Raw genomic sequence first — 27,440 nt, forward strand, 5'->3', positions numbered from 1 at the left:
TAGAAGCTTTTTCTACCTTTGTGTCCTTGAGAAGGAGGTTGTTGTGGTATATTCTCATAATCTTTATTTGTTATGCTCTGAGAAATGGAGTTAAAAATTTTAAGTAAACCACATTGATTGTCAGATAATATTGCTATTTAAGGCACTGTATCATGAATTAGTTTGTAAGGAAAAGTATCCCCATTCTTCTTCTTTTTCTTTTTCTTCTTTTTTTTTTAAATAATGAAAGCCCCTGCATGACAATCCAAATTTATTGAAATATTGATGTAAAGTTACACAAAATTGCACCACTTCAATTAAGGCTTATAGTTTACATTTGTCTACCTTAAGGTAGTTGTAACATTAGGTTTGTCAATTTAAATACTGTGGCTTCCTGTTGAATTGACACACAATCTTTACACCCAAATGTTAATGCATACAAAGCAGCAAGGCATTGTTAAATACAGTATCAATAATTACTGCATATAATAATTAATAATTAATTAGGCCTTCTGACCAATTACACATGATTACAATTACTTCCTATGTTCACATCCACAGGACTGGCCCACCATTTAACATCAACCAAAATATCGCACATATGAAACAATAACTAACAGGCAAAAGTGCTAAACCCTGTATATTTGGTACCACAAATACACCTATGCATGAGCAAACAAGGGATTCACAGTGAGAATCTACAGCTTCAGAAGCCTGAAAATGATTTACAAAAACTGTTAAATCATTAAAAAGTTGTTTGCAACTTGTTGTAGACCCCCACTGTACACACAACATTAAAAATTGTTCCCTATGTAAGCAAAAAAAGAAACACATAACAAGGAGAATTGAAAAGTCTGAACATTTCTTTCTCAGTGGATATTGAAGTTAGCATCTTTAAGACATTATAGTGAAAGGACTGTCATATTTTAAAGACAAGATCATTGTCACTGCAGGCTTTTTTAAAAGTTAAAAAAAACTATATGGCTGTGTTAATTAAAGTGCTTATTTTGTACAGTATGATAATAATGATCTTGAATTTCTTTAAAAAATTACAATAAGCTACAAGTATCAAGCAAAGCTATCTAGAGTAGTCTATATAAGAGCTCCTTGGGCTTTGTTTTATTATGCCAAAATAGTGGTGCTTTTAGGATTTACATTATTGTACTCCAATACAAAGTATGGGTGTGTTAAAATATACAACACACCATTTTCATACATGTACAACATTGGTGAATGAAGAATGTCTCTTAGCTGTAATACTGGATGTAGCCTCTGGTTTACCAGCTGTATACTCTAGGGCTATTTATAAGTAAGAACCTCTCTTGTGATACTGCAAAGTGATTAGAATGTGCAAACTAATACAATAGCTTTCATCTGCCTCTTAAAGTGTACCACCCCAGGAAAGTCCATTTAAGATGATGGTATGTTTTCTTGTGTGTGTGTGTTAACAGTCTTAGAAGGAAATTCAGATTATTATTATTATTATTATTATTATTATTATTTTTTGACAGGCAGAGTGGATAGTGAGAGAGAGAGAGAGACAGAGAGAAAGGTCTTCCTTTTTGCCATTGATTCAACCTCCAATGGCCACTGCGGCCGGCGCATCGTGCTGATCCAAAGCCAGGAGCCAGGTGCTTCTCCTGGTCTCCCATGTGGGTGCAGGGCTCAAGCACTTGGGCCATCCTCCACTGCCTTCCCCGGCCATAGCAGAGAGCTGGCCTGGAAGAGGGGCAATCGGGATAGAATCCTGCGCCCCAACCGGGACTAGAACCCGGTGTGCTGGCACCACAAGGTGGAGGATTAGCCTGTTAAGCCACTGCGCCAGCAGGATGATGGTACGTTTAACAAAGTTGGAATTCTGGTGCTGTTGAGTTGGGCGACAGTTCTTCAGACCTGACTCAGAGCTACAATACATTTAGTATATTAAAGCAGCTGACATGATGACTTTTGGTGGGCATTCCCAGGCACTGGGGGTTTCTCTTTTAATTTGCTGCACTATTTCATAAAAGACCTCATCAACATTTATTTTTGCTTTTGCAGAAGATTCTAAGAATGCACAGTTGTTCCACAAGTTGTTGTATTAGTTGTTTCTCCAGTACACAAATACAGTAATTTTGATTTTTAAAATCTATGCACTAAAACCAATTTCCTTCACAACCTTTCTTTTTTCTGATTTTATCCTTTATTTAAAAAGAATATAGGACAATTATGGTATGAAACTGTATTTTAAAGTCAATAATGAAGAATCATCAGTATGTGAGCCTTGTGGAAGCTTGGTTATTACAGGGAGGAGTCTACAAAGGAAATTATTGAGACAACAGAGGAAAATTGATAATGGGCAAGATTATTCAATTTTTTTTTTTTTTTTTGACAGGCAGAGTGGATAGTGAGAGAGAGAGACAGAGAGAAAGGTCTTCCTTTTTGCCGCTGGTTAACCCTCCAATGGCTGCTGCGGCCGGCGCATCGCGCTGATCCGAAGCCAGGAGCCAGGTGCTTCTCCTAGTCTCCCAGGCGGGTGCAGGGCCCAAGGACTTGGGCCATCCTCCACTGCCTTCCCGGGCCATAGCAGAGAGCTGGCCTGGAAGAGGGGCAATCGGGATAGAATCTGGCGCCCCAACCGGGACTAGAACCCGGTGTGCCGGCGCCGCAAGGTGGAGGATTAGCCTGTTAAGCCACGGTGCCGGCCAAGATTATTCAATTTTAAAATTTTTGATGTATTAGTTATATTATGGTTATGAAACAATACCTTCTTTAAAGGATGGATATGGTGAAATCAATTTTGTGTGGAAAACATAACACACTAAGTTTTTGCTGTTACATTCATTGAGTATTGTGCTAAAAAATTTATATACTTCTTGTTTAATTCTTTTTTTAAGATTTTATTTATTTATTTCAAAGTTAGAGTTACACAGAGAGAGAGAGAGAGAAGGAGAGGCAGAGGAGAGAGAGAGAGGTCTTCCACCTGCTGGTTCACTCCCCATAATTTTTATATGCTCATCAAAATTATTTACTCATAATTTTTATATGCTTGCTCAACTTAAAATTTTATGTTAATCAACATCTCTAAAATATTCTTGGACAATCAAAGGAGCTTAGAGAATATACTCCAAGTTTTACATTGCATTTATTTCATAATTATAATTTTAACTTTTTTTTTAGCATAAACTGTGTGGTTTAATAACAGAAATTTACTGTCACAGTTCTGAAAACTGAGGGTGTGAAACGCAGATGTTGGCAGCATTGGTTTCTTCTTCTCTTTTTTTTTAAGATTTATTTATTTATTCGAAAGAGTTACACAGAGTGAGAAGAGGCAGAGAGGGAGAGAGAGAAGTCTTCCATCCGATGGTTCACTCCCCAGTTGGCCGCAACAGCCAGAGTTGTGCTGATCTGAGGCCAGGAGCAAGGAGCTTCTTCTGTGTCTCCCACGTGGGTGCAGGGTCCCAAGGACTTGGACCATCTTCTGCTTTCCCAGGCCATAGCAGAGCTGGATTGGAAGTGGAGCAGCCAGGACTTGAACTGTCGCCCATATGGGATGCTGGCACTGCAGGTGGCAGCTTTACCCACTACACCACAGCGCCGGCCCCACTTCTTGTTTAATTCTTGAATCAACACATGAGATAGGAAAACTGGATTTAATAGATGAAGTGACTTGTTCATGTTTTACTAGAAATTGATTGACCAGGAATATAAACCTAGTGCAATCTGATTTCAGATGACTTCTATTAATAATTATGTTGGATTTCTTTGTATTTCTGATTTAATATTCACTGAGAGCAAGAGTATTCTAGCCACGAGACAAGAACAAAATATAAAGATCATTACAGACAACCACTCATTTTAGTTTTGAGGTGCTTTGGGGACAATGATTTGTTTACTTCTATTTTTTTTAGTTAAAATTCCTTCTTTTTTAAAATAAAAGATTTATTTATTTATTTATTTGAAAGTCAGAATTACAGTGAGAGAAGGAAGAGTCAAAAAGGAGAAGAAAGAGAGATCTTCTATCTGCTGACTCCCTCATCAGGCTTCAATGGCCAGGACTGGGCCAGGCTGAAGCCAAGAGCCAGGCGCTTCCTCCATGTCTCCCATGTGGGTAGCAGGGACCCAAGCTTCTGGGCCATCCTCTGTGCTTTTCCCAGGTGGTTAGTAGGAAGCCTCATCAGAAGTGGAGGAATTGAGACAGGGACCGACGCACATATAGGATGCCAGCGTGGCAGACAGCTGCTTCACTCACTACACCACAACACTAGCCCCTAGAATTTTTGTGTGTGTAATTTTTTTCCGTGTTTATCCTTCCTAATCTTTAGTTTTCAAAAAAATTGACTTACTATTTATGTTTTATGTTGCTAGAAGTCCTTAGAAGTTAAATGTTTTTTACTTTATTGGAGAGAGTTTAGAATATAAACTAACTAGCTGAAAACCTGACTTTATGTTGAATTATTGCTGAATTTTTCTTATTTACTTTTTTTTTTTACTATTTTAGTTGGCTCTTCGCAATGAGGAGGCAGAAAATGAAAACAGCAAATTAAGAAGAGAGGTTGGTAAAAAACTGTAGTGATTCCACTGATATTTCTTAAAAAAAAAAAAAAAAAAAAAGTTTACATGGTGACCAGAACTGGAGTCTTCTAAGTAATGTTTTCAAAATGAGTGATTTTGTGATATGACTTTATCTCAAGGAATTAGGAAATAAAATGTGAGACTATTCAGTACTATATTTATCTTTTAAATCTGTATGAGCAAAGATTTCTTTCTGATTTATAAACATTCTTTGCCTGTTTGCTAACTGAATATGACTGATTTTCTGTTCTTATTTCTCTCATTTTATTTAGTTTTGTTTAAAAATTTTTGCTTTTTCATGAGGTCTTTAAAAATTTATTATTTGGTTCTTCTGAGCCTGATATTATTTGTACATTGTTTACCCTTATAGGCATTCTTATAATTTTAACATAAACAAAATGTTCTTTGTTTTGGATGATAATTAATAGTCTTACACTTTTGGTTATCTAAAATAATATATTTCATTCTCTTAACTTTCTCTTTTTTCCTTTAATTTCCCTTATTACTTTTAGTTATGTATTGCTTCTCTCATTTCTAATTATTTTTTTCCTGTTCTTTTCTGGAGAACAAACGTCTAAAGAAAAAGGTGAGACCCTAAGGGTAGTGAAACTTTGGGAATGTAAAGGTATATTCTCAGAACATTAGTTAGAGAATGTCATTTGTTGTCCTGGGTAGTTTCTGAACTCAACGTTGCACTTGGTGTACCTTCAGAATGAACAGCTGCGTCAGGATATTATCGACTACCAGAAACAAATAGATTCACAAAAAGAAACACTTTTATCAAGAAGAGGAGAAGATAGTGATTATCGATCCCAGTTGTCTAAAAAGAACTATGAACTTGTCCAGTATCTGGATGAAATTCAGGTAAAGTGGGTAGAAGTCACTTCAGGGAAATGGCCTTGTAAAAACCTTAATTTTATTGTACTGCAGCTCTAGTATTTAGCCCTGCATGTAAATTCTGTAGTATAAACCTGCAACTATGTACTTGCAAAACTTGTTAACTTCTCTTGGAAATAACAGCTCTTGATTTGTTCTTTTTATATATGTTTATCTTAAATATTAATAATAATTAGAATCCATAGATATAAATTCCTTGATATTTAATTTGACCTAAGTGGTCAGTGTCAATTCACACTAAAGGTCTATAAAGAATTCTCTGTTCTTTAGTGGACATTTATGTCTCCATTTAATTTCAGTGATGGAGTTTAAATTTTAGTTCCTTAAAATTGTTTTTTAAACATGGTGTCTTTAACTTTTTTAGACTTTAACAGAAGCTAATGAGAAAATTGAAGTTCAGAATGAAGAAATGAGAAAAAATCTAGAAGAGTCTGTACAGGAAATGGAGAAGATGACTGATGAATATAATAGGATGAAATCCATTGTGCATCAGACAGATACTATAATGGACCAGTTAAAAAAAGAAAATGAACATTATCGACTTCAAGTAAGAATGGTTGTTAAAATGACTTATTTGCACAGACTTTATATTGTCTAATTACTGTTTATTTGAAACTGGAAAGTAGTTTCCTGGGATATGAGTTTTTGTCTATTATTTTAATGCTATAATATATTTCCTGGTTGATATATGTGTCCATATGTGTTTCTGTTGTCACCTCATAAACACCTTGTGTTCTTGCTGTCTAGGATTTATTTAAATGATAACTGGATGAATGTGTATACAGCAGTTCTGCAAAGCTCATATTTATGGAGATTTTCTATTAAAGATTCATAAAGCTCTTATGGATCATAAAGGCTTAATTTTATATCTTCAAGTAAATATGTTACAAAGTTAGAAACAATTACATTGTTCAGTATTTCTGTGGGAATAATCTTATTTTAAAGTAGCATACTGTTTAAAAATACAACTTTCTGGTAAATAAAGGTAATTATGTAAGTATGAAGTTGAAGAAACTATTAAATGTCACCTTTAACTATAGGACTACTTCAGTAATATTCTTCTTACATGTATACAAGAGTAATGTATTTATATTATGCCAATTTGCAACAATTCTTGAAATCATTGTTGCTTTTTAGGTGCAAGAGCTTACAGATCTTCTGAAAGCAAAAAATGAAGAAGATGATCCAATCATGATAGCTGTCAATGCAAAAGTAGAAGAATGGAAGGTACTTTTCTCAATTCATACAGTAACTTTTTTATTTCCTATTTTAGATTGAAGTGACAGTTTTTTGTTTAAAGTTCTTATACTAGTTAATAACACTTATTAGGGTTTTATTTTAAAGTTTGTTATATGTCTTAGCTAGAAAAGATCTAAAGCTGTCCTAAGGGGTCCTCTGGATAATTTGTTCTTGAATAACTCTTCCAAATGCATATATTTGTTAATTAAAATATGATTCTAAATAAACTTTAAATTTTTTCACTTCACTCATAGTTACCGTGTCTTCCGAGTTATGTTGTTCCAGGTTTACTTACTTTTTGCATCTCTGTTTTCCATGTCAGAGTAACATGTGAGAAAGAGTAAGGGAGGAGACTGATCACAATCACTTGGAAAGCCTTATCAAAATGATCTCTCCTGTTCTTTACCAGTCTCCAACCTCAGCCAAATTTCCCGTATTTCCATATCAGAAACTGGGTTTAAAAAAAAATCTGAGATGATTCTGAATAAATAATTCTAATTTTAAAAGCCATCCACTCCAGAATCATTCTTTGACAGATTTCATATTATATTTTCTTGGCAATTATCACATGAAGCACTCAGATAAACTACATTTTAAACAAAAGCAGTAGCAATGGAAATGAAGCCTATAGAGTCAATCAGAGGTCAGTAAATTTTATGTAACAGTAACAAAGTAAATATTTTAAGCCCTCTGGTCTCTGGTATAACTGTTCAACTCTGCTGGTACATAGCATGAAGGTTAGCCATACACAGTGCATAAATGAATTGAGATGTTTCCAAATTTTTATGTTAATACAGCGGCCATTTGGGGGGTAAACCAACGGAAGGAAGGCCTTTCTCTCTGTCTCTCTCTCTCTCACCGTCTAACTCTGCCTGTCAAAAAATAAATAAATAAATAAAATAAATACACTGCCTTAATGAATTTCTTTGCATATATGTTGTTTTGGAAATGTAACAGTAGAATAAATTGCCTCAAGTGTAGTTTTATATAAGTTGAAAATATATTCCTCTGATTTGTCACTTGTCTTTTGGCTTTATAGTGTTTTTCTCTTTATATGATGTATTTCTCTTTTTATTAGGTAGTTAAATTTATTATTTTTTCATGGTTTTTTGCCTTTGTGTCATAATTAAAGAGTCTCTGTTTTGTCGTCTTTTACATCTAAATTTTTGTTTTCTCTACTTCTAGTCAATTTTATCTTCTAAAGATGATGAGATTATTGAATATCAGCAAATGTTACATAATCTCAGGGAGAAACTTAAAAATGCCCAGCTTGATGCTGATAAAAGTAATGTTATGGCTCTACAACAGGTAAAATATATACAGAATTTTGTTTATCAGCTAATTTTATTAAAGTTGAAACTCTGACCTGTGTCTTATTTATTGCTTTACCTTATCTGATTTCAAGTTATATATTCCTGGATATATAACAAAGTCTTTTGAAATTTCTTATACCATTTAGTCCCAAGAAAACAGAAATAAGTTTAAAGTTAAGGTTAGAGTTGGGGATATAATTATTTTCTTTGGGTAATACATTGTTGTGGTTAGTACTTATTTAATAAGAAAACATTAAAAATAGAAATTTTGGAATCACAGTATTCTGTTTATTAAAGTTCATTTGATTACATCTTGTACTGACATACCATAAACAATATGACATAATCTAGAAGTGTTATAATTTATACTACCTACAAATTTTATTTTTGGTAAAATTGTACTGTATCAAAAGAAGTCACACTCTGATCATCTATGTCTGAAGCATAATGCAAAAGAAAGAAGGAAATCTGAAAATTACTTGAGGAAGAAAATCAATTATAGGGGAGAGTAGTTTTGATTGAAGTACTAAAGGGATAAAAGCTAAGTTGAGTAAAATATAAATCACAGGGCAAAACACAAACATACAAGATGGTAAAAAATACAGGATTGAATAGATGATGAAAGTAAAATAAGGAATTACAAAAAGCCACAACCATTAGGAAAGTCTGGCATTCCTGTTTGCCACAGTGTTGGCCGTTATATTCATCTTTAAGTAGTAGAGTAACAGCAGTGTACCTGACATTATATAGTGCAGTAGATATGTACAAAATAGTAAAATAGTTTTACCCAAAAGAAAGTATGTTCTACAGACTTGTTGGGAAAAAGAAACAAGACTTACCCCTTTTTTTAAAACTCTATATGTTAATATTCATGAAGGGAGATATAATATTTTAAAAATATCTTATAGGGTATTCAGGAACGAGATAGTCAAATTAAGATGCTAACTGAACAAGTAGAGCAATATACGAAAGAAATGGAAAAAAATACTTTTATCATTGAAGATTTGAAAAATGAACTCCAAAGAAACAAAGGTAATTCAATACTTTATAAGTATATAAAATTACATATCATTGTTTTAAAACCTTTATTAAATTGAGATCATCTCATGTCAACAAATATATTATTCAGTTTCAAATTTCAGTTCTATTGTGCTTAAAAATTGTACATAATATTTTAATTACCATATATTTGAGTGTGTTTTGTATCATTTATCTCCTTTGTTGAAAAATCACATTATCCTCTATTACATGAGTGGTTATATGAAAGAAATGATGAATAGTGATATACTTGAGTATCTTCATTTAATTTTCTTTTTATAACTTGCAAAGGATGGAGAATAAAATTTTGACTACTGTAGCAATATTACAGATAGTTTTCAGAAGAAATTTGATCTGTAAGTATAAGCACTTGAATTAATTTTAGCTGAATTAATGCCTTCCTGTATTCTCCTTATCCTGAGTCATAATACCTTGCCTAACACATCCAACATTCTGAATATAACCCTCACATGTTATGTTTCCTTAGCACTGCCTATTGTAGTTACATCAGAACATGCTAAACGATTCTTGGTAAATTCATGGACAATTTATTATAATTGCTGAAGATGAAAGAATAAAATATGAAGGGGATATAGGATGTATTTGTGTGTATGTTTAAGTGTTGTTGTGGTAGTTGTGTTTGCAGATAGAATATTTAGATAATGAGGCAAAGGCCTGACTGAGGAGATAATTGAACAAGGACTTAAAGGAAATAGGGAGTGAATCATGTAGATAGCTCTAAGCAGTGGGAATAAATTCAACGAAACTGAAGCAGGAGTATACCAACCATGTATGATGAAAAATAAAGAAATCTTTTTGTCTGGAACGTAGTGAGCAAACAGGGCAGTAATAGGAAATAAGATCAAAGATATAACCCAAGGCCATATAATGTGGGACCTATTAGTTCCTTTTAAGGTCTTTGGTTTATAAGAGGGAGCATCAGAGAAATTTTCTGAAGATAGGCGTGATATAATTTGACTTAGGCTGTTTCTGCAGTATGCTGTGGAGGTAGTAAGAACAGAAATGGGAAGACTTATACAACTATCGTAATAGTCTGGAGAGAGGTGAAGGTGATTTGGAGCATGATGGTAGCAGTGGAATTATAAGGTTAGTTGCCAGTTCTGGATACATTTGGAAGGTGGGTCAAAAGTGAATTTGCTTTGTCAGATATGAAAGACTTAACAGGACTTTTGAGTGCTATAAACACTAGAGAGGGTCGTAAGATGAGCAGATTTAGACACGTTAAGTTTGAGATGCTTATTAGACATCTAAATGAAGGTGTTGAGTAGGCATTTATATATAAAGTCTGAAGTTCAAGAGAACAATCTAAGCTGAAGATAAAATTTGGGAACCATCTCCATGAAAGTGGTATTTGAAGTCATAACGTTGGGTAAGATCATCAAGGAAATGAATATAAGAAAAAATCTATAGAGTGAAGCCTAGAATACTTCTATTTTGGAGGTCAGGGAGATAATAAAGAGCAGCCAAAGGAGACTAAAAAGGAATGGTCACAAACATGAGAGGAAGACAGAGGCATGGAGAGTCCTGAAAATCACTCAAGAAATTTCATCAAGGAAGAATTAGCAGCTGTTCAGAGCTGTGGTTATTGCTGTGGATTGGTGTAGATGAGTACTAAAAACTGACTGTTGGGCTTAGCAGTGGTTGTTTTGGTTCAAGAGAAGTTGAGTAGAGATGAAGTAGAGAGAAGAAATGTAGGACTCTTTTCAGGACTGTTTCCATAAATGAAAAGGGAAAATGACCTTCCTGAAAGGAAAGAGACGTTAAGAAAATGTTTTGCTCTTTAAAATGTAAGAAATAACTCATGCATCTAGGTTAAGGGGATTGCTCCATTTAAAAAAATCAATTGTGAAGTAGACTCCAGAGGGAAAGAAGAACTTTTGAAGCAATATATTTGAGAAGGCAGTAGGGTGGAATTTATCGTACCAGTGAAGAATTTGGACTTAACTGGAAACACAGAGTTATTCCATAATGACAGGAAAGAAGATAGAGTGTATAAATGAAGATTTGGGATTCTGGGTAGAAGTTGTGTTAGTAGGAGCTTGTAGAAGTTCTCTATGGATTTTTTGTTTGTTTTTTAGTGAATAAGGAAGCAAGGTTACCAGCTGAAAGTGAGGATACAACTTAGATGAAAGAGAAGATAGAGAATGGTCAGAATGAAGACTTAGGAAATATATATAATGAGTAGCATTAGGGGCCCACTTGTTCTAAATATTTCTCTATATGTGTATATTACGTTTATTAGAATACTCTGACAGTTTAAACTGTTTTATAAGGCTGATTAAAATTTCTCACTTCCAGTCACTAGAAGAAAAAGTGCCAGTTAATCTCTACTATCAAATAAGAGGTCTTATCCATTGACACTTTAGACTGTCTGTAATCACTTCAGACCTAAAGCTCACATAGAGCCATAGACTCTATGTGTCATAGACTATATTCTATGACTCTATACCCTGAATTTAACTTGTTAGCTCATTCAGATTAGGTTTAGATATCAGAAGCAGAGATCTGAAGAATAGCAGAGAAATAAAGATTTGTGTAATTCTCTAAAATTAGGCAGTCTAGGATATTACCTTTATCTTTCCCATCCAAAATACAACTTTACCATCATATCTATATCTAAATAGGAAGATAGAGGAAGAGTGGGTAAGAGGCAAAGAGCATGCAGCAAATAAATAAAGTATTTGTTGTGAAGGGCTCTAGGTAAGTGAAAATCAAAATTGGGGGACTACTCAGCCTCTGTCACAGCTAGGCTGTTAGCTCCAGAGAGCAGGGTTCATTTCTTAGAAAAGTTGTGTGATCTCCCATTTTTAGTCCAATGCTTAATATAAGTCCAATGTAAACATATGCCATATATAATTTTACATGTTTGTTATGGATGAATTTGAGAATAATCTTTATTAAAACATTTCAGAATGATAAAAATATTGTATTTTAGTTTGGCAACAATTTAGTGATAGAAAACAAAGGGAGATTTAGAGGCTTTTTTTTAAAGTTCAGGATTACATTTACCTGTAAATGACAGAAAAACAAAGTAAAATTGAAGCAACTAGTTGAGGATTGGTGTGACAGCTGCGCAGTTATCGAGTATCAGGGACTCTACATGTTGTATCTCTACCTACTTCAGCAATGTGGTTTCCATGTCATGTTCTAAAAAGATTGAATTCCAGCTTTCATATCCATATTCCAGCCAGCAGGAAGGAAGAAAGAGAAATAAGTATTCACTCTTTTTAAAAAATATTTTCTTGGGGCCAGCATTATGGTATAGTGGGTTAAGCTGCCGCCATCCCATGTAGGTGCCAGTTTAAGTCTCAGCTGCTCCACTTCTGATCCAGCTCCATGCTAATGCACCTGGGAAAGAGCAGAAGATTGCCCAAATACTTGGACCCACCCATGTGGGAGACCTAGATGAAGCTCATGGTTCCTGGCTTCAGCCTGGCCCAGCCCTGGCTGTTGTGGCCATTTAGGGAGTGTTAACAGTGGCTGTAAGATTTCTCTCTCTCTCTCTTTCTCTCCCTCTCTCTGTGTTCCTGTCTCCATCTCCCTTTGTAACTCTGCCTTTGAAATAAAATAAGCATATCTTTCAAAAAATATTTTCTGGGACTGACATTGTGATACAGCAGATTAAGCCACTGCTGAGGGAACTGGCATGCTATATATTGGAGTGCTGGTTGAGTCCCAACTGCTTTCCTTCTGATCCAGCTCCCTGTGTAATGAGCCTGGGAAAGCAACAGAAGATGCCTTACCAACCACACAGGAGACCAGGATGGAGTTCCTGGCTCCTGGCTTCAGTCTGATCCATTCCCAGCTATTGCTGCTGTTTGGGGAGTGAACCAATGGATGGAAGATCTCTTTCTCTATTTCTCCTTCTCTCTGTGTTACTATGCCTTTCCAATAAGTAAATAAATAAATCTTAAAAAAAATGAAAACATTAAAAAAATTTCCTAAATTTGCACATGACTTTTGTATTTATATCCAATGAATGACATCACCATACTTAGCTGCTGGAGAATAAGTGGAAATTTAGTCTTTATTTTGGATGACCATGTATCCTATCAAACATCCATAGCTCTGGAAAAAAGGGGACATTGAATATTAGGAACTGCTAACAGTCTTCCACAATGATCATGGAAAAAAGGGACATTGAATATTAGGAACTGCTAGCAGTCTTCCACAATGATCAATCCTTGTAAAACAGTGTCCCACAACCTTCTATTATTCCATACCCTTTCAGCTAAGACAGTTTCACTGAGCTTTGCTTTTTAGTTAATTTTCTTAATAAAACCAAAACAAACTTTCATGTTACAAATATAAAATTATAACATTAAGGATACTTTGTTAGTAGTGTAATACTGAGGAGTTATTTAAAAGAATGAATAGTCAACTAAATTAATAAATGATGTTTGTTTTACCCTGTAGGTGCTTCTACCCTTTCTCAACAGACTCATTATATGAAAATTCAGTCAAAGCTACAAATTTTAGAAGAGAAAACTAAAGAGGCTGAGAGAACAGCTGAGCTGGCTGAAGCTGATGCTAGGGAAAAGGATAAAGAATTAGTTGAGGCTCTGAAGCGGTTAAAAGATTATGAATCGGTATGTATTTTTATCTTGTCAATCAAGGAGCTTAGATTTATTCTTGCTGCTCACTGTTTGGTGCCATTTACTGCATACCATTTAAGAAACATTACATAAGCGTCTTTTGATAAGGGTTATCCTAATTAATTTGATAAAAGAGTTTGCCCAGATCATCAGCTTTGGTGAGGCAGTAGGATTAGATTCTTTGTTATCTGTGTCCATTGTGCCACCATGCAGATGTGACATCACTTGATATTTTGACAAAATTTATGACACAGACAGTTGTGTTGCCTGCTGTGTCAACACAAGCTGCTTTGTACTTTTTATATTTATTGATATGATTACCAATGAAATAAGGAAGCTATTGATTTACATATTCTGTTAGTATTGTTAATGTGATATTTTTCCCAGTATTTTGTTAAGAATTTTATATAGAACATTCTGAATCACTTTGCCATTAGTATGTTGTACTTGGAAGTTCCAACTGTTCTATATGCCTTCATTATTATTACTGGATTTATAAAGCACCCCCCAAAAAAAACAGTGTAGTGATATATATCATAGATATTGTACATTTCTCGTTAGACTTACTAATAAATTCATAAATTTGGTACACTTATTCAAATTATGCTATATTTATATTAGTTTGGATATTTTACAGGGTGTATATGGTTTAGAAGATGCTGTTGTTGAGATAAAGAATTGTAAAAACCAAATTAAAATAAGAGATCGAGAGATTGAAGAATTGACAAAGGAAATCAATAAACTTGAATTGAAGATCAATGATTTCCTGGATGAAAATGAGGCACTTAGAGAACGTGTGGGTAAGCTTCTTTTTAAGATACATAGTTTTCTCAACTCTTTCAAGTCTTTTTTGGTTTGCTTTTTGTTTATTATTATTTTCAAATTGTTTATTTTTTTCCAAATATATATTTCTAGAAAAACACTTAAAATGAATGAAAGTGGAGCCTCTCTGATTGAAATGGGATTGGGGGTTTCATGGGGTAGGTATGATAGGTGGGCAGGTCTAAATAATTTTTTTACTCAGTCTAACATCTCCTCAGTAATTACTGCTTGGTTAAGAAATGAAAGTCAGTTGTGTTAATACTATATATCAGAAGTTAGCATTTTTTCAACAAAAAAGGGATTGTATGACCCATGTTAGTTTGCAGAATACTGTTGTTTCAGATGAATTATGAGACCCTTGAGAAGTACTATATAAACCTTTTAAGACTTTTAAGGACTTGCAGATTTTAGGATGCTTTAAGTTTTAGTTTAGTTAAGTACGAGGCTTCAATTCACTAAGAAGTAATTCATAATTATGGCATGAAAGTTTATATATTAATTTCATAAAATTCATCAGTGAATGTTAAATTATTGCAGCCCAATATAAGTTGCTTCTTTAAAAAATAAAAATCTAAATATTAAATTTATTATACCTGCTAAATATCAGTTAATGCTTTCTTAGAGTTATATTGACCATTTGTAAAAACTTTTCTGTGAAGGAAGGAAAAGTAAATATTTTATATAGATTATTTGTGGAAAGTATCTAATTAGAACCCAGATTTATATTAGGACCCTAAGTTAGACTTCTCATCAACTTGGCCTATCAGATCATAGCCAGGAATCTGGCAGTTCCTAAAAGATGACTTCTGAAAAGTAGCTGTTGCAAACGCCAGAAATCTGTTTTTAAAATCTCCAACTCTTGGTCTATAACTATATTTACTAGACCATTTAAATATATTTTTTAGAGTATAGATGCATAGTGATAGCAAGTTAGGAGATGAGCACACTAAAAAACTAATAATGATAATAAAATTGATATTAAAATTAATACTTATTGCTATGTGCAAGGCAATATAATGAACAATATTTGAGATAATTTCATTCCCCTGATAACAAACCAAAAAATAAATACAGTATTATGCTTACAACTTAGTTACTAGTTAAAAATAGGAATTAAGCCACCCAAGTCTGGTTTGTTCCTAAGCTTCTTTTCTGTAATACATTATAGAATCTCTGTAACAGCATGATGTGGAGAAAAAAGATGTTGATATGTTCTTGTCAGGAATTCCATTAATAATTATAATAATACATGGACTTGGATTATACTTCAAATATCTTAAAAATTCTTGCACAGAAAAATACTGTATTCTTCAGTTTTATTGGTTGGATGAATGATAACCAGTTGCTTAGTGGTATATGACATTTTTGTATTTCATTTGAAAGTGTTTAAGCTTTTAATTGTGTTGCTTTCTATTTTAGGCCTTGAATCAAAGACAATGATTGATTTAACCGAATTTAGAAACAGCAAACGATTGAAACAGCAGCAATACAGAGCTGAAAACCAAATTCTTTTGAAAGAGGCAAGTATTGTGTTTGACTGTGTTCTTGGTTGAATTAAAGATAAATACTAATAATTCATACTTCACAGATTGAAAGTCTAGAGGAAGAACGACTTGATTTGAAAAGAAAAATTCGTCAAATGGCTCAAGAAAGAGGAAAAAGAAGTGCAACTTCAGGTATACTAAGTTGTTCCAAACCTTTAAAAAAATCACTATGAAATGAGTTGTCTGAATCTGAAATTTCTATGTTAGAGATATTTCTTCTATATTATTGAAAGTCTTTTACAAGTTCAATTAATGAAAATAATAACAGCCTAAAGAAGAGATAAATGAGTGTTATTTGTTCAGTCCTGAGTATGAAACAGGCTTAAAAAAAGAAACAAAGGAAAAAAGCAAGTGAACAGAACAGCAAGCCTTAGTATCAAAGACTTTTGAAAAGTTCATAGTGCCATAGTTTATAGTTTATAGATAGCATCGTTACATTGTGACTAATAATAAAACCTCACATCTTTGATGTCAATAAAGTTTACTCTTGATGTTTTCCCTTTCTTTAAAGGTTAGATATCAAAAACCTTCTTGGTAAATTATCCTAAACTAAATGAAAGTAATTTATTGAATATCAATTACTCTTTTTTTTCATGTGACTTTTTAAAAAGATTTATGTATTTATTTGAAAGGCAGAGTTATAGAGAGGCAGAGAGAGAGACAAAGAGGTCTTCTGTCTGCTGGTTCACTCCCCAAATGTCCACAATGGCCAGAGCTGAGCTGAACCAAAGCCAGGAGCTCCCTCCAGGTCTCCTACATGGTTGGGGCCCAAGGACTTGGGCCAACAGAGAGCTGGATGGGAAGTGGAGCAGCCAGGACTTGAACGGGCACCTATATGGGATGCCAGCACTGCAGGCGGCAATTTTACCCACTGTGCCAGGGTGCTGGCCCCAATTTTTAAAAAAGGTTTTAAAAAAGATTATCTTTTAAAAAAGGTTATCTTACTTAATGAAAAGAAAACAGCTGCTTAAGCTTTATAGTAGCCATTGCATTACTTATTTTGTAAGAAGACCAAGAGAAGGATTTTTTTTAACATAGTCCAAGTCCTTAAACACATACATATATGAATAATAGCAGATAGATATTTTTAGAGAAAAGTGAAATTTTTTAGTGTAGTAACCAGTTTACTTACTATTCATGGATTACTTACTATTCATGGTTTGTGTTTACTTTATGTTTCCTTTGACAATTTTAGTATTATTGATTAGTCCTTCTAATATAGAATGGACGAAGAATGATAGAAAAGATAAAATTCAAAATTTAACTTTTTTTAAAAGATGTATTTATTTATTTGAAAGTCAGAGTTACACAGAGAGAGAAGGGGAGGCAGAGAGAGAGAGAGAGGTCTTCCATCTGCTGGTTCACTCTCCAGTTGGCCGCAACCGCCAGAGCTACGTTGATCTGAAGCCAGGAGCCAAGAGCTTCTTCCAGGTCTTCCCACATGGGTGCAGGGTCCAAGGACTTAGGCTGTCTCCCACGCCATAGCAGAGAGCCGGATCGGAAGTGGAACAGTCAGGATTCAAACCGGCGCCCATATGAGATGTTGGCACTGCAAGCAGAGCCTTTACCTGCTACGACCCCTTATAATTTAACTTTTCATATTGTTAATAGCTTCTTAAAAGTGAGGTAAATCAGAAGGTTGTGTTAACTAAACATAGATAAAGGATTTAGGAAATAGTTATTCCACCTTATGCTTGGGTTAAAAGTTGATTCTAGTTTTTAGCAATTAAAAACTAAATTTTAATAGAAGAATAACTTTTAATCTCTTTTATTGCTACATTTTTCTCAATACAGGATTAACCACTGAGGACCTGAACCTATCTGAAAACTTTCCCCAAGAATACAGAATAGAAGAAAGAAAACTGGATTTCATGAGCCTCAAAAGTATGAGTGAAACACAATCAAAGGTAAACAATAAAATATTGCTATGGCAAAGCGAATGAAGAAAAATGTTTTTTCAATCCTTTCATTTTTTTCTACATTATCTTATTTTGAACACTTTTTTGTAGTTGTTAAATAAGCAGGAAAAAATGTCTTCTTATTTAAATGATCTGTTGATCCACAGATTGATTGATGAAACATTATTTACTCTGAATACAGATTAGGAGTTCAGATAAAATACAGATGCTGCATAGGAGGCCATCATTCAGTATTCCACAATCAAGTCAGGATGAGCCAGAAGACAATGTGACCCTAAGATCATTATCAAGAAGGTTATCTGAAATTCATCATAGAATAGAAAGTAGAGTGGATCGTTTTGTTTCTTTAACTAGACATTCTTCATCCATGCAAGTAAAAGATAACAATTCAACTCCAGAAACTATTACAATAAGAGAAATTTTTAAAGCACCATGTCTACAGTCTGTGAGAAATCTAGAATCACTAGTTAGTACCTCTGGTAGGGAGAGCCATGAAGATGACTATTTATATTCTCCTTCTGATGAATGTATGAAGAAAGAGTCAAGAAGCCATCAAGTACTAGAGAAGACTAGTTGCAAACAGAAAAGTGATTCATCTTTTCAAGCTTTATCAACAGCTTCAGACTTAATGAGGAAGTTATCACTTAGGCAAAAATCTGCAGTATTTTGTCAACAAATTAATGATAAAGGAGCAAACATAGATAAATCACAAGTAGCAACATCAGAAGATGAACAGGTTCATACCCAAAAAAAGTATGTTGATGTCAGTTTGAAAGAGGATATAAGAAAAAGTGAAATACCCAAACAAACAGGAATTTTAAAAAGTGAACTCGAAGTTAATCTTCTGGATTCTATGCCAATTACTGCACAGTCAAAATTATCTCAGATAGATCCACTTGAAAGTCTTATAGAACAGCTACGGAGAGAACTAGTATTTCTTAGATCTCAGGTGAGCTTTCCTCCTAATTATTTTTGTGAGATTCCATTTTTGAGACTTCTCTAACAAATGTTTATAAAAATAAGAGAAATTTTTTGAATACTAATACTTTTATACACATTCTGTATTTTAAAAAATCTAAAAATGCAGTACATTTGATATGAACTTACTGATTTGCCTAATTTATTGAATATTTCTTTAGAATGAAGCCATAGCACAGGATTTATTAATCAAAGAAGCAGAGAGTAGAAATGCAGAAATAGAGCTTGAACGTCATAGAAGCCAGGCAGAACAGGTAGTGTAAAGGCACACCATTAAAAGAGATTATTGTCACACTGAATGCAAAAACTCTCATTGTATTTCTTTGCCTTTGCCATAGAGGTTGGGGGAGGGAGTTTGTGGGAGGAAGATCATCACACATTTTGCCTTTTGAATTTTATTTTTGTGGGTATGACTGTGTCTATAGCTTTTAAAAATTATTGTTGTATTATACTTTACTTGATCAAACTTTTCTAAACCTGAAAATTACAGACTATGGTCATATTTATCTTAAAATCAATTTTGTTCTCCATGTTTTGTTCAGAATGAATTTCTTTCAAGAGAACTAATTGAAAAGGAAAGAGATTTGGAAAGATGTAGGACAGTAATAGCCAAATTTCAGAATAAATGTAAGTTACTCTTGTCTCTTATTATTCTATACCTCTTTGAATTCCTGTATTTATCATTATTTGTTTTTTAATTTGTCTTAATTTTCTCTGTGAATCATTATACTTAAATATTTCACTCATCCAGTTGATTTTTGTTGCTATTTCATTGTCAGAGAATGGTGTTAATTTGAATTTTTTTGAAGTTCTATGTGTATTTTTTATTTTTCGATCTCTGAAGCTAGAAAATGTCTAAAGATTTTTAACATAAAGCATGGTTTAAGGTATGCTAACAATTATTTCAGCTGTGAGATGTATGTAACTAGGTCTGTCATTTAACTTTACCCACATTTAGCTTTATAGATGAATTTCTTTCTTTATTCACATTTGCATTTTCCCAGTGATAATTTTTTTTTTCTCTGAAATGTTCATCATCTGTGTGGAATAGTAAAAGATCTATTCATTCAATGAGAAAAATATGTAATTACAGTGAAAGAATTACTTGAAGAGAATAAGCAACTTGAAGAAGGTATGAAAGAAATATTGCAAGCAATTAAGGAAATACAGAAAGATCCTGATGTTAAAGGTGGAGAAACATCTTTAATTATCCCTAGTCTGGAAAGACTAGTTAATGTAAGTTTTTTTATGTTAATGTTCCCTCTCTCAGCACTATATATTGTTTTCCATTGCTTCTGATAAGGTATTTGCAGTTATTTGAATAGTTGTTGTCCTGTAAGAAATGTATAATTTTTATCAGGTTGCTACAGTACTTTATATTTGATTTTTATCTTATTTCGCCTATGTGTGTGTGTGTGTGGGGGGGGTGTTTGTGTGTGTCTGTATCCTTTGGGATTGCTGAGAATCTTGAATCTTCACTTTCAATATTCACCAAAGTTGAGAAGTTTTCCACCGTTATTTCTTCAGTTATTTTTTAAGCCTCACTCTGGGACTACAGAGATAGGTGCCTTAGGTCTTTTGATGCTGTCAATACAGGTGCTGAAGCTCTGTTCACTTTCCCCTTTATCTTTTATCATCTTTATTTCTAATAGTGGATAATTGTTATTAATCTGTCTTCAAATTTACTGATATGTTGTGCTGTCACTCCATTCTTTTGGTTCAAAGTTCAGCCTGAGATCTGACAAGAGTTTTTTTTTTTTTTTTTTTTTTTTGACAGGCAGAGTGGACAGTGAGAGACAGAGAGAAAGGTCTTCCTTTACCGTTGGTTCACCCTCCAATGGCCGCTGCAGCCAGGGCGCTGTGGCCAGTGCACCGTGCTGATCTGAAGGCAGAAGCCAGGTGCTTCTCCTGGTCTCCCATGGGGTGCAGGTCCCAAGCACTTGGGCCATCCTCCACTGCACTCCCTGGCCACAGCAGAGAGCTGGCCTGGAAGAGGGGCAACCGGGACAGAATCCAGCGTCCCGACCGGGACTAGAACCCAGTGTGCCAACACCGCAGGTAGAGGATTAGCCTGTTGAGCCGCGGCGCCGGCCCTGACAAGAGTTTTTCACAGAATGTTGAGCTCCTTTTACTTAGCTGTCATTGTTAGGATTCCTCACTCACTTTCCTGTGGCTTTGGCTCTACATTCTGGTTTTCTGGACCAGAAAGACAATATAGGACACAGCAGTTGTGGTCTGTCCTCAGCGTAAAGCCTTATGATGTCAAAGTGACATCTTTCTGATTCTGTCTACCAGGTTTCAACCCCCCCTCCAACATCTGTTTACTTTTATTGATTTTAAAAAACCTTTAGGAGTTTTTTGTATTCCTTTGTTATATGTGGAGTGTTAAGTCTGTTAGAAACTTAGCTTATGGAACTCAAAGTAAAATAGAATAGCTTTATTTTAAATATTTAACACCCTGTTTACTGCTACAGGAAAGACCTTAGTTGTCAACTAATATGCTATTTATGGGGCTGGCGCTGTGGCATAGTTGGTAAAGCCTCTACCTACAGTGTTGGCATCCCATATAGATGCCAGTTCAAGTCCTGGCTGCTCCACTTCTGATCCAGCTCTCTGCTGTGGCCTGGGAAAGCAGTGGAGAATGGCCAAGTGCTTGGGTCCCTACACCAACTTGGGAGACTCTGAGGAATCTCCTGGCTCCTCGCTTCAGATCGGCCCAACTCTGCTGTTGCAGCCATTTGGGGAGTGAATTAGCAATGGAAGACTTCTCTCTCTGTCTCTGCCTCTGCCTCTCTGTAACTGTGCCTTTCAAATAAATAAATAAATCTTTCAATAAATATGCTATTTATGTTTACCATATGAAGACTTAAGAGTCTATGGTATTAAATGATTGTGTGTTATAGAAACTTGAATACAATATACATTTTAAATTCTTAATATTTAATTGTATATCACTTATATTATCCAGACTTGTCTAGCATACATTATTATATTGTGTTTCAAATTTGTACTTGAATAGAAAAATGTTCTTCATAAATTGCTTTTTTAATACATGGTTAATCAGTAAATGAATTCTTTACCAGTGCTCTAATTGATAGCAGATAGTGACAGTGATACTGGTATCTTCAGACTTCCTAAAGAAAAAAAAAAATCATTTGATGACATTTATGAGAACCATTTGATTCCTTCAATGTCTTTTTTATTCATACTTTCCTTCTCTGGTTGGTGACTTTATGTTACTTCTGTCATTTTGAATGTCTAAAATGATTCTTCATGGTTTTCTCTGTGAATATCTTTTGTCTGTGATGCTATCCACTACTGGTAATGTGTTACAGTTCACACTTCATTTTCCAAGGAAGCCTCTACTTGGTAACCAAATACAAACACATGAATAGCTCAGAAAATCCTACTTTCTATTTCTTTTGACATTCTCTGGGCTTTCCCTGGACCACTGCTTCCACAGAGTTCATTTATTTTTAGGTTGTGTTGTCGTTGTTTTTTCTTATCCATGTGCCCTTGTCTGATCATCACAAATCACCTAGAATACTTCCTTTAAAAATTTTGCAGAATCCATGGCTCTTTAGGCACGATAATTCTGGAGTATGTGCCTTGGTTTGCTTTCTGTCACTATAGGATATTTTTAAGTTCCCCCAACTACCATCTAATTCCATCTCTTTTTACCAAAAGTCCAAGTGGATAGGCACTGTTCCTCAATAAGACAACTAGCTAGACGACTTTGTTGTCAGTTAGAGTATCCCTTTTTGCCTACTCCTATATTCTTGGCTCTCCTTTTGTTTAGTATAGCTTCTTACTTGGCAAGGTGTCCTGCATGTGCTTCTGGTAAAGCTTACTATTGCGAATCTACTGCCTAGAGTTAAATCCAGATCACCCTCCTGAGTAGATTATATTTGGTTTTACTCACATTACCTTATTTGTCTTCTGTCTTCATTTCTGAAGGTTTATTTCGCACTTAACAGTTTGTTCTATATATTTCTTGTAAAGTATAACTATATTTATGTGTATGTAGTACATAGATATATGTGTGGTAAATGTATATTTATATATGCCATTATTGGAGAATTTGAGGTAATGAAGCATCTCTGATATTATGTCATATTATTTTTGCTTATTGATTACTCTCTGATAAGATTGTGTTATGCTTTGCTTAATCATTACTCTAGATAGTATATTATCATACTTTGCTTATTCATTTCTCTAGTACAGGAGTGGAGAACCTTTCTTCTGCTAAGATCCATTTGCATATTTATAGCATCATTGTGGGCCATCCAAAATTACCAACTTAAAAATTAGCCTGCTATGAATTTATTAGACCTCAGCTCCTGCCTGTGGTTGCCATGGCAGGGCCAGAACAAATGATTTCATAGGTATTATATGGCTTGTGGACTGGATGTTCCCACCTCTGTTCTGACATAACACTGTGTAAGCAATTTTAATATCATGTGTACTTAAATTGTGTATACGTGAAGTTGCGATGAAAAATTCACTTACCTAAGTGTAAAGGTATTTTATTCTTTTGCTTATGGTTTAAATTAGATGTTACATAGTTTCAGCATATCCACTTATTACCTCATTTTGACTACAAAAATCTAGTGAAATGTGTAGATCTAACATTATTTCTTCTTTAGAGACAAAGAAACTAACTTATAAACTTTTTAAGTTACTTGCTTAGCTAGTAAGAGACTGGTTAAAATTTGAATTCCAGTCATCTTATTGTTGCCTGGTTGTTTTTCTAGGCTACTAGTTTTTGAAGATTAAGTATAGAGGTTTGTTACTTGTTATAATGAAATAATTACTGTGCTTGGTAATATAAGCTAAAGTTCTGTAAACAAAATTATTCATGTGAAATATAATTGCATATGTTGTTGTATACCTCTCAACAGGAGTGAAAAATTTTAATGTCAATTTTAATTTAAGGTAGACTTTTAAAAATATCATTTTACTGTTTTCCTCATATTTCTAATATAAAAATACTAGGCTATTGAATCAAAGAATGCAGAAGGAATCTTTGATGCCAGTTTGCATTTGAAAGCTCAAGTTGATCAACTTACTGGAAGGAATGAAGAGTTAAGACAAGAACTCAGGGAATCCCGGAAGGAGGCTATAAATTATTCCCAACAGTTGGCAAAAGCCAATTTAAAGGTGAGAATTTTGTGAAATATAAGAAAATGCTAACCATAAAAACAGCAATAGGAAACTTTTAATATTTTTTAAAGACTGTACTGTGAGAAAATATCTTTAGAGTTAATTGTTTCAACATTAAGAAAACTGGATTTTCCATATGAAATTAAGTGGAAAATAAATGACTTGTAATATAAGAAAGGATACAGAAATTCTAAGGAATTTCTAAGTAGAAATTGAAGTGTAATTAATTCTTGGCAAGTCATCCATGTATCTAATTTTAAAAAATATTCAGTAGGAAAAGCTTTAAGTATGAATTACTGTGTTTTTGTTTGTCTTTTTTTGGATTTAAGAGATGTGAATCTCATACCAGATTATATGTTTGCAGATAGATCATCTTGAAAAAGAAACCAGTCTTTTACGAAAATCAGAAGGATCCAATGTGGTTTTTAAAGGAATAGACTTACCTGATGGGATAGCACCATCTAGTGCCAATATTATTAATTCTCAGAATGAATATTTAATACATCTTTTACAGGTACTGAAAATTATACATGTGAATAACAAAAATCATGGATAGTATATTTCTTAATTTATTCTTCATATGGTCTTTTTAGTTCTCATAATATTAATGGTGAAATATATTATTAGATTTTGATATTAGAGGGGATACTATAGACACAGTTTATACCATTCATCTGCACTGCAGGTTCTTATATTTTGTTCATATGCATATCATTTTTTTTTTTCATTTTTTTGACAGGCAGAGTGGACAGTGAGAGAGAGAGAGAGAGACAGAGAGAAAGGTCTTCCTTTGCCGTTGGTTCACCCTCCAATGGCCGCCGCGGTAGCGCGCTGCGGCCGGCGCACCGCATATGCATATCATTTGTATGCAGTGTGTCTGACATATGGAACAAGAAGCAGCTACTATGAAATAGTGATATATAAATAAGATGAGCACTTCTATTTATTGCTGGTTGGAACAGCAATCCAGGAGAACAAAGCTTACAAAATTTTTTGCATCATTAGTGGAGTTGTCTTCTTTTTTGTGTTCACTGCAAGAACGAAAAAAAAAAAAAAAACTCAAGTCAAATGGCCTGCTATTTTTTCTTTCATTTATGTTATAAAATGTTAGTTAATCCATCAGTAAATTTCAAAGTGTGTTCTACTTCTTGCTTTGTGTTTGTGTCTCTGTTTTGCTGTCTATATCGTGGCAATTATGAATGGCCTAATTAAAGATGCTTTTCATTATTTCATTTATAGTTGGAATATTTACAGTGTTACACACACTACTAGAATAATTGTAAAAATGTACTCAGAAGCACTGAAAATGTTTTTGGCTCTAAGTACCACTGTTTTCCTCTGCTAGATGACCCATTGGTGAATCCATTGGTATCTGAGCTCTGATTATGAAAAAAACGCTGTTTTGTATTTGGAAATTATATTAATTATCTTTTTATGAATATTTGAATTTGTATATAATCCAAGTAAGGTAGGGACAACTTTTAATTATGTATCAGAACATTATAATGTATATTGTTATAGCACTACTTTTAAATTTCTAATTTTAGCACTCTAAAATTACAATAGAGGGACTTCGTTAACAAGTAATGGCAGTTTCACATGCCATATCATTTGAGATGATTCATGGTTTTCCATCTTTATGTAAAAAATGAGAAGTATCATGATAGATTAGAGTGTACTCCTTGGTATTCTGAAAACTTGTCCGCAGTGGCAAACAGGTTCTTGGACTCTATCCTAAAGGGAGCACAGAGGGAGAGAGGTGGCAGAGTTTAGAGTTAGACCTCAAATGTTGGATATGCCTATATGAAAGGCACCCAAGACCCAAAACTGACATGTATGCCTGGTAAAGGGTTGCCAAAGGTGTGTTAGTGAGTTCTTTTGGATGCTGATTAAGTTGTTTAATCATTTTTAAGTCTCAATTTTTGCATCTTTAAATAACCTGAAGGGATAATTTGAGTGGAGGTATGAATGTATATATTCACAAATGAGTATGTGGCTGAGTAATTGGAGGTAAGTTTGTAAGTCTTTGATCTATCTCATAAAGGTTTGTGCTTATGGTAACTGTTGTATCTGATGATTTGTGTGTTTATTGTAACTGTGATAGAATATGGAAGTTTACCTGTTGTATAGTACTCCTTTTTAATGTATATGGCCTTATTCTATGTGCCTAAAACTAAAATGCTCAACATATCACAGTATCAACATATCTGTGCTGCTTATGAACTTTATGGCTTTTCTTTTATATGTATCCTGTAATCTTGCCAGAATATGGATTTATATGTTCAAATTCAAAGTATATGCTGATGATTTTTTAAAATTCTTATATCTAAAATAATTTTTAGGAACTGGAGAATAAGGAATGTAAGTTGAAGAATTTAGAAGATTCTCTTGAAGACTATAACAGAAAATTTGCAGTAATTCGTCATCAACAAAGCTTATTATATAAAGAATATCTAAGGTACTAAGGCATAGGTGTTAGCAAAACTTTATGAATATAATTGCAGTGTATGCTTGATCATAATGAAAATAACAAGCAAAATTCATATACTTTAGCCTTGTGCCTGACTCTTTTCCTCTTTTTTTAACCTAAAGATTTATTTATTTATTTTGAAAGAGTTATGGAGAGAGAGGGAAAGACAGAGCAAGAGAGAGATCTTCCATCTACTAGTTCACTCTCCAGATAGTTGCAATAGTTAGCACTGGCCAGCAAAAGCTAGAAGCCAGGGGCTTCATCCAAGTCTCCCACATGGGTGTCAGGGGCCCAAAAAATTGGGCAAGCTTCTGCTGCTTTCCCTGGTGCATTGGTAGGGAGCTGGATCAAAAATTGGGCAGCTGGGACTCGAAACTACTTTGCCACAATACTGGCCCTTCAACCATTTTCAGAGAGCTGCTATAGGCCACTACCCTTAGGTTGTACAGGTCAAGACCCTCAGGGTGTACCACCCAAGTTTATGAGTAAGCAGGCAGGGCTCCTGGCTGGCTTACAGGGACCCTGCTGTGGAGCCGCTGGGAGTGGGTGCTTCATAGGACCTTAAGTTGGGTAGGGCTTCAGGCTGGCCCCATACTGCAAGAGCCTGGGTGTAAGAGGGTACAAGGTTGGCTAGGCTCTCTCTCTGGGACAATGCAGTGGTGTGGTATCCCAGCAGCTTCCAAATTGCTTCAGGGTCTGCTAGGGCCCCAGGGTTTTACAGCAGTAAATACTTCAGGTGTCTCTTTGCCATGAGTGAGGACTGCTGGGACTCTTTATGCATAGCCTTTTCCTACCAGGTGGAGTTTCTCTTGGTTCAGCGTTGATCCTGAGACATGCAATGGCAGATGCCATGTCTAGTTCCCTTCTTTATAAGGCCATCATTATCTCAGTGCTGTGCAAATATCATT

At 34.4% G+C, this 27,440-nt stretch overlaps 1 protein-coding gene across 2 annotated transcripts in view; it reads left to right on the forward strand.

Moving 5' to 3' along the window:
- The window catches only part of CEP290 (centrosomal protein 290), a 92,355-nt gene that overhangs the window by 6,685 nt on the left and 58,230 nt on the right, over window positions 1–27,440 (forward strand). Inside the window, exons 7-23 of one of the 2 annotated variants that reach the window (XM_062203148.1) lie at window positions 4,460–4,513; window positions 5,245–5,397; window positions 5,795–5,977; window positions 6,568–6,657; window positions 7,855–7,977; window positions 8,891–9,014; window positions 13,458–13,630; window positions 14,274–14,436; window positions 15,878–15,978; window positions 16,047–16,134; window positions 17,797–17,909; window positions 19,061–19,153; window positions 19,442–19,526; window positions 19,993–20,135; window positions 23,895–24,059; window positions 24,427–24,576; window positions 26,405–26,520. In XM_062203148.1, the coding sequence (XP_062059132.1) occupies window positions 4,460–4,513; window positions 5,245–5,397; window positions 5,795–5,977; window positions 6,568–6,657; window positions 7,855–7,977; window positions 8,891–9,014; window positions 13,458–13,630; window positions 14,274–14,436; window positions 15,878–15,978; window positions 16,047–16,134; window positions 17,797–17,909; window positions 19,061–19,153; window positions 19,442–19,526; window positions 19,993–20,135; window positions 23,895–24,059; window positions 24,427–24,576; window positions 26,405–26,520 (2,117 nt within the window). The remainder of the gene's footprint in view (window positions 1–4,459; window positions 4,514–5,244; window positions 5,398–5,794; window positions 5,978–6,567; window positions 6,658–7,854; window positions 7,978–8,890; window positions 9,015–13,457; window positions 13,631–14,273; window positions 14,437–15,877; window positions 15,979–16,046; window positions 16,135–17,796; window positions 17,910–19,060; window positions 19,154–19,441; window positions 19,527–19,992; window positions 20,136–23,894; window positions 24,060–24,426; window positions 24,577–26,404; window positions 26,521–27,440) is intronic. The other variant, XM_062203149.1, reaches the window with a different exon arrangement.

The sequence above is a fragment of the Lepus europaeus genome, chromosome 10 (genome assembly GCF_033115175.1).
Source record: "Lepus europaeus isolate LE1 chromosome 10, mLepTim1.pri, whole genome shotgun sequence".
Lineage (NCBI taxonomy): Eukaryota > Metazoa > Chordata > Mammalia > Lagomorpha > Leporidae > Lepus > Lepus europaeus.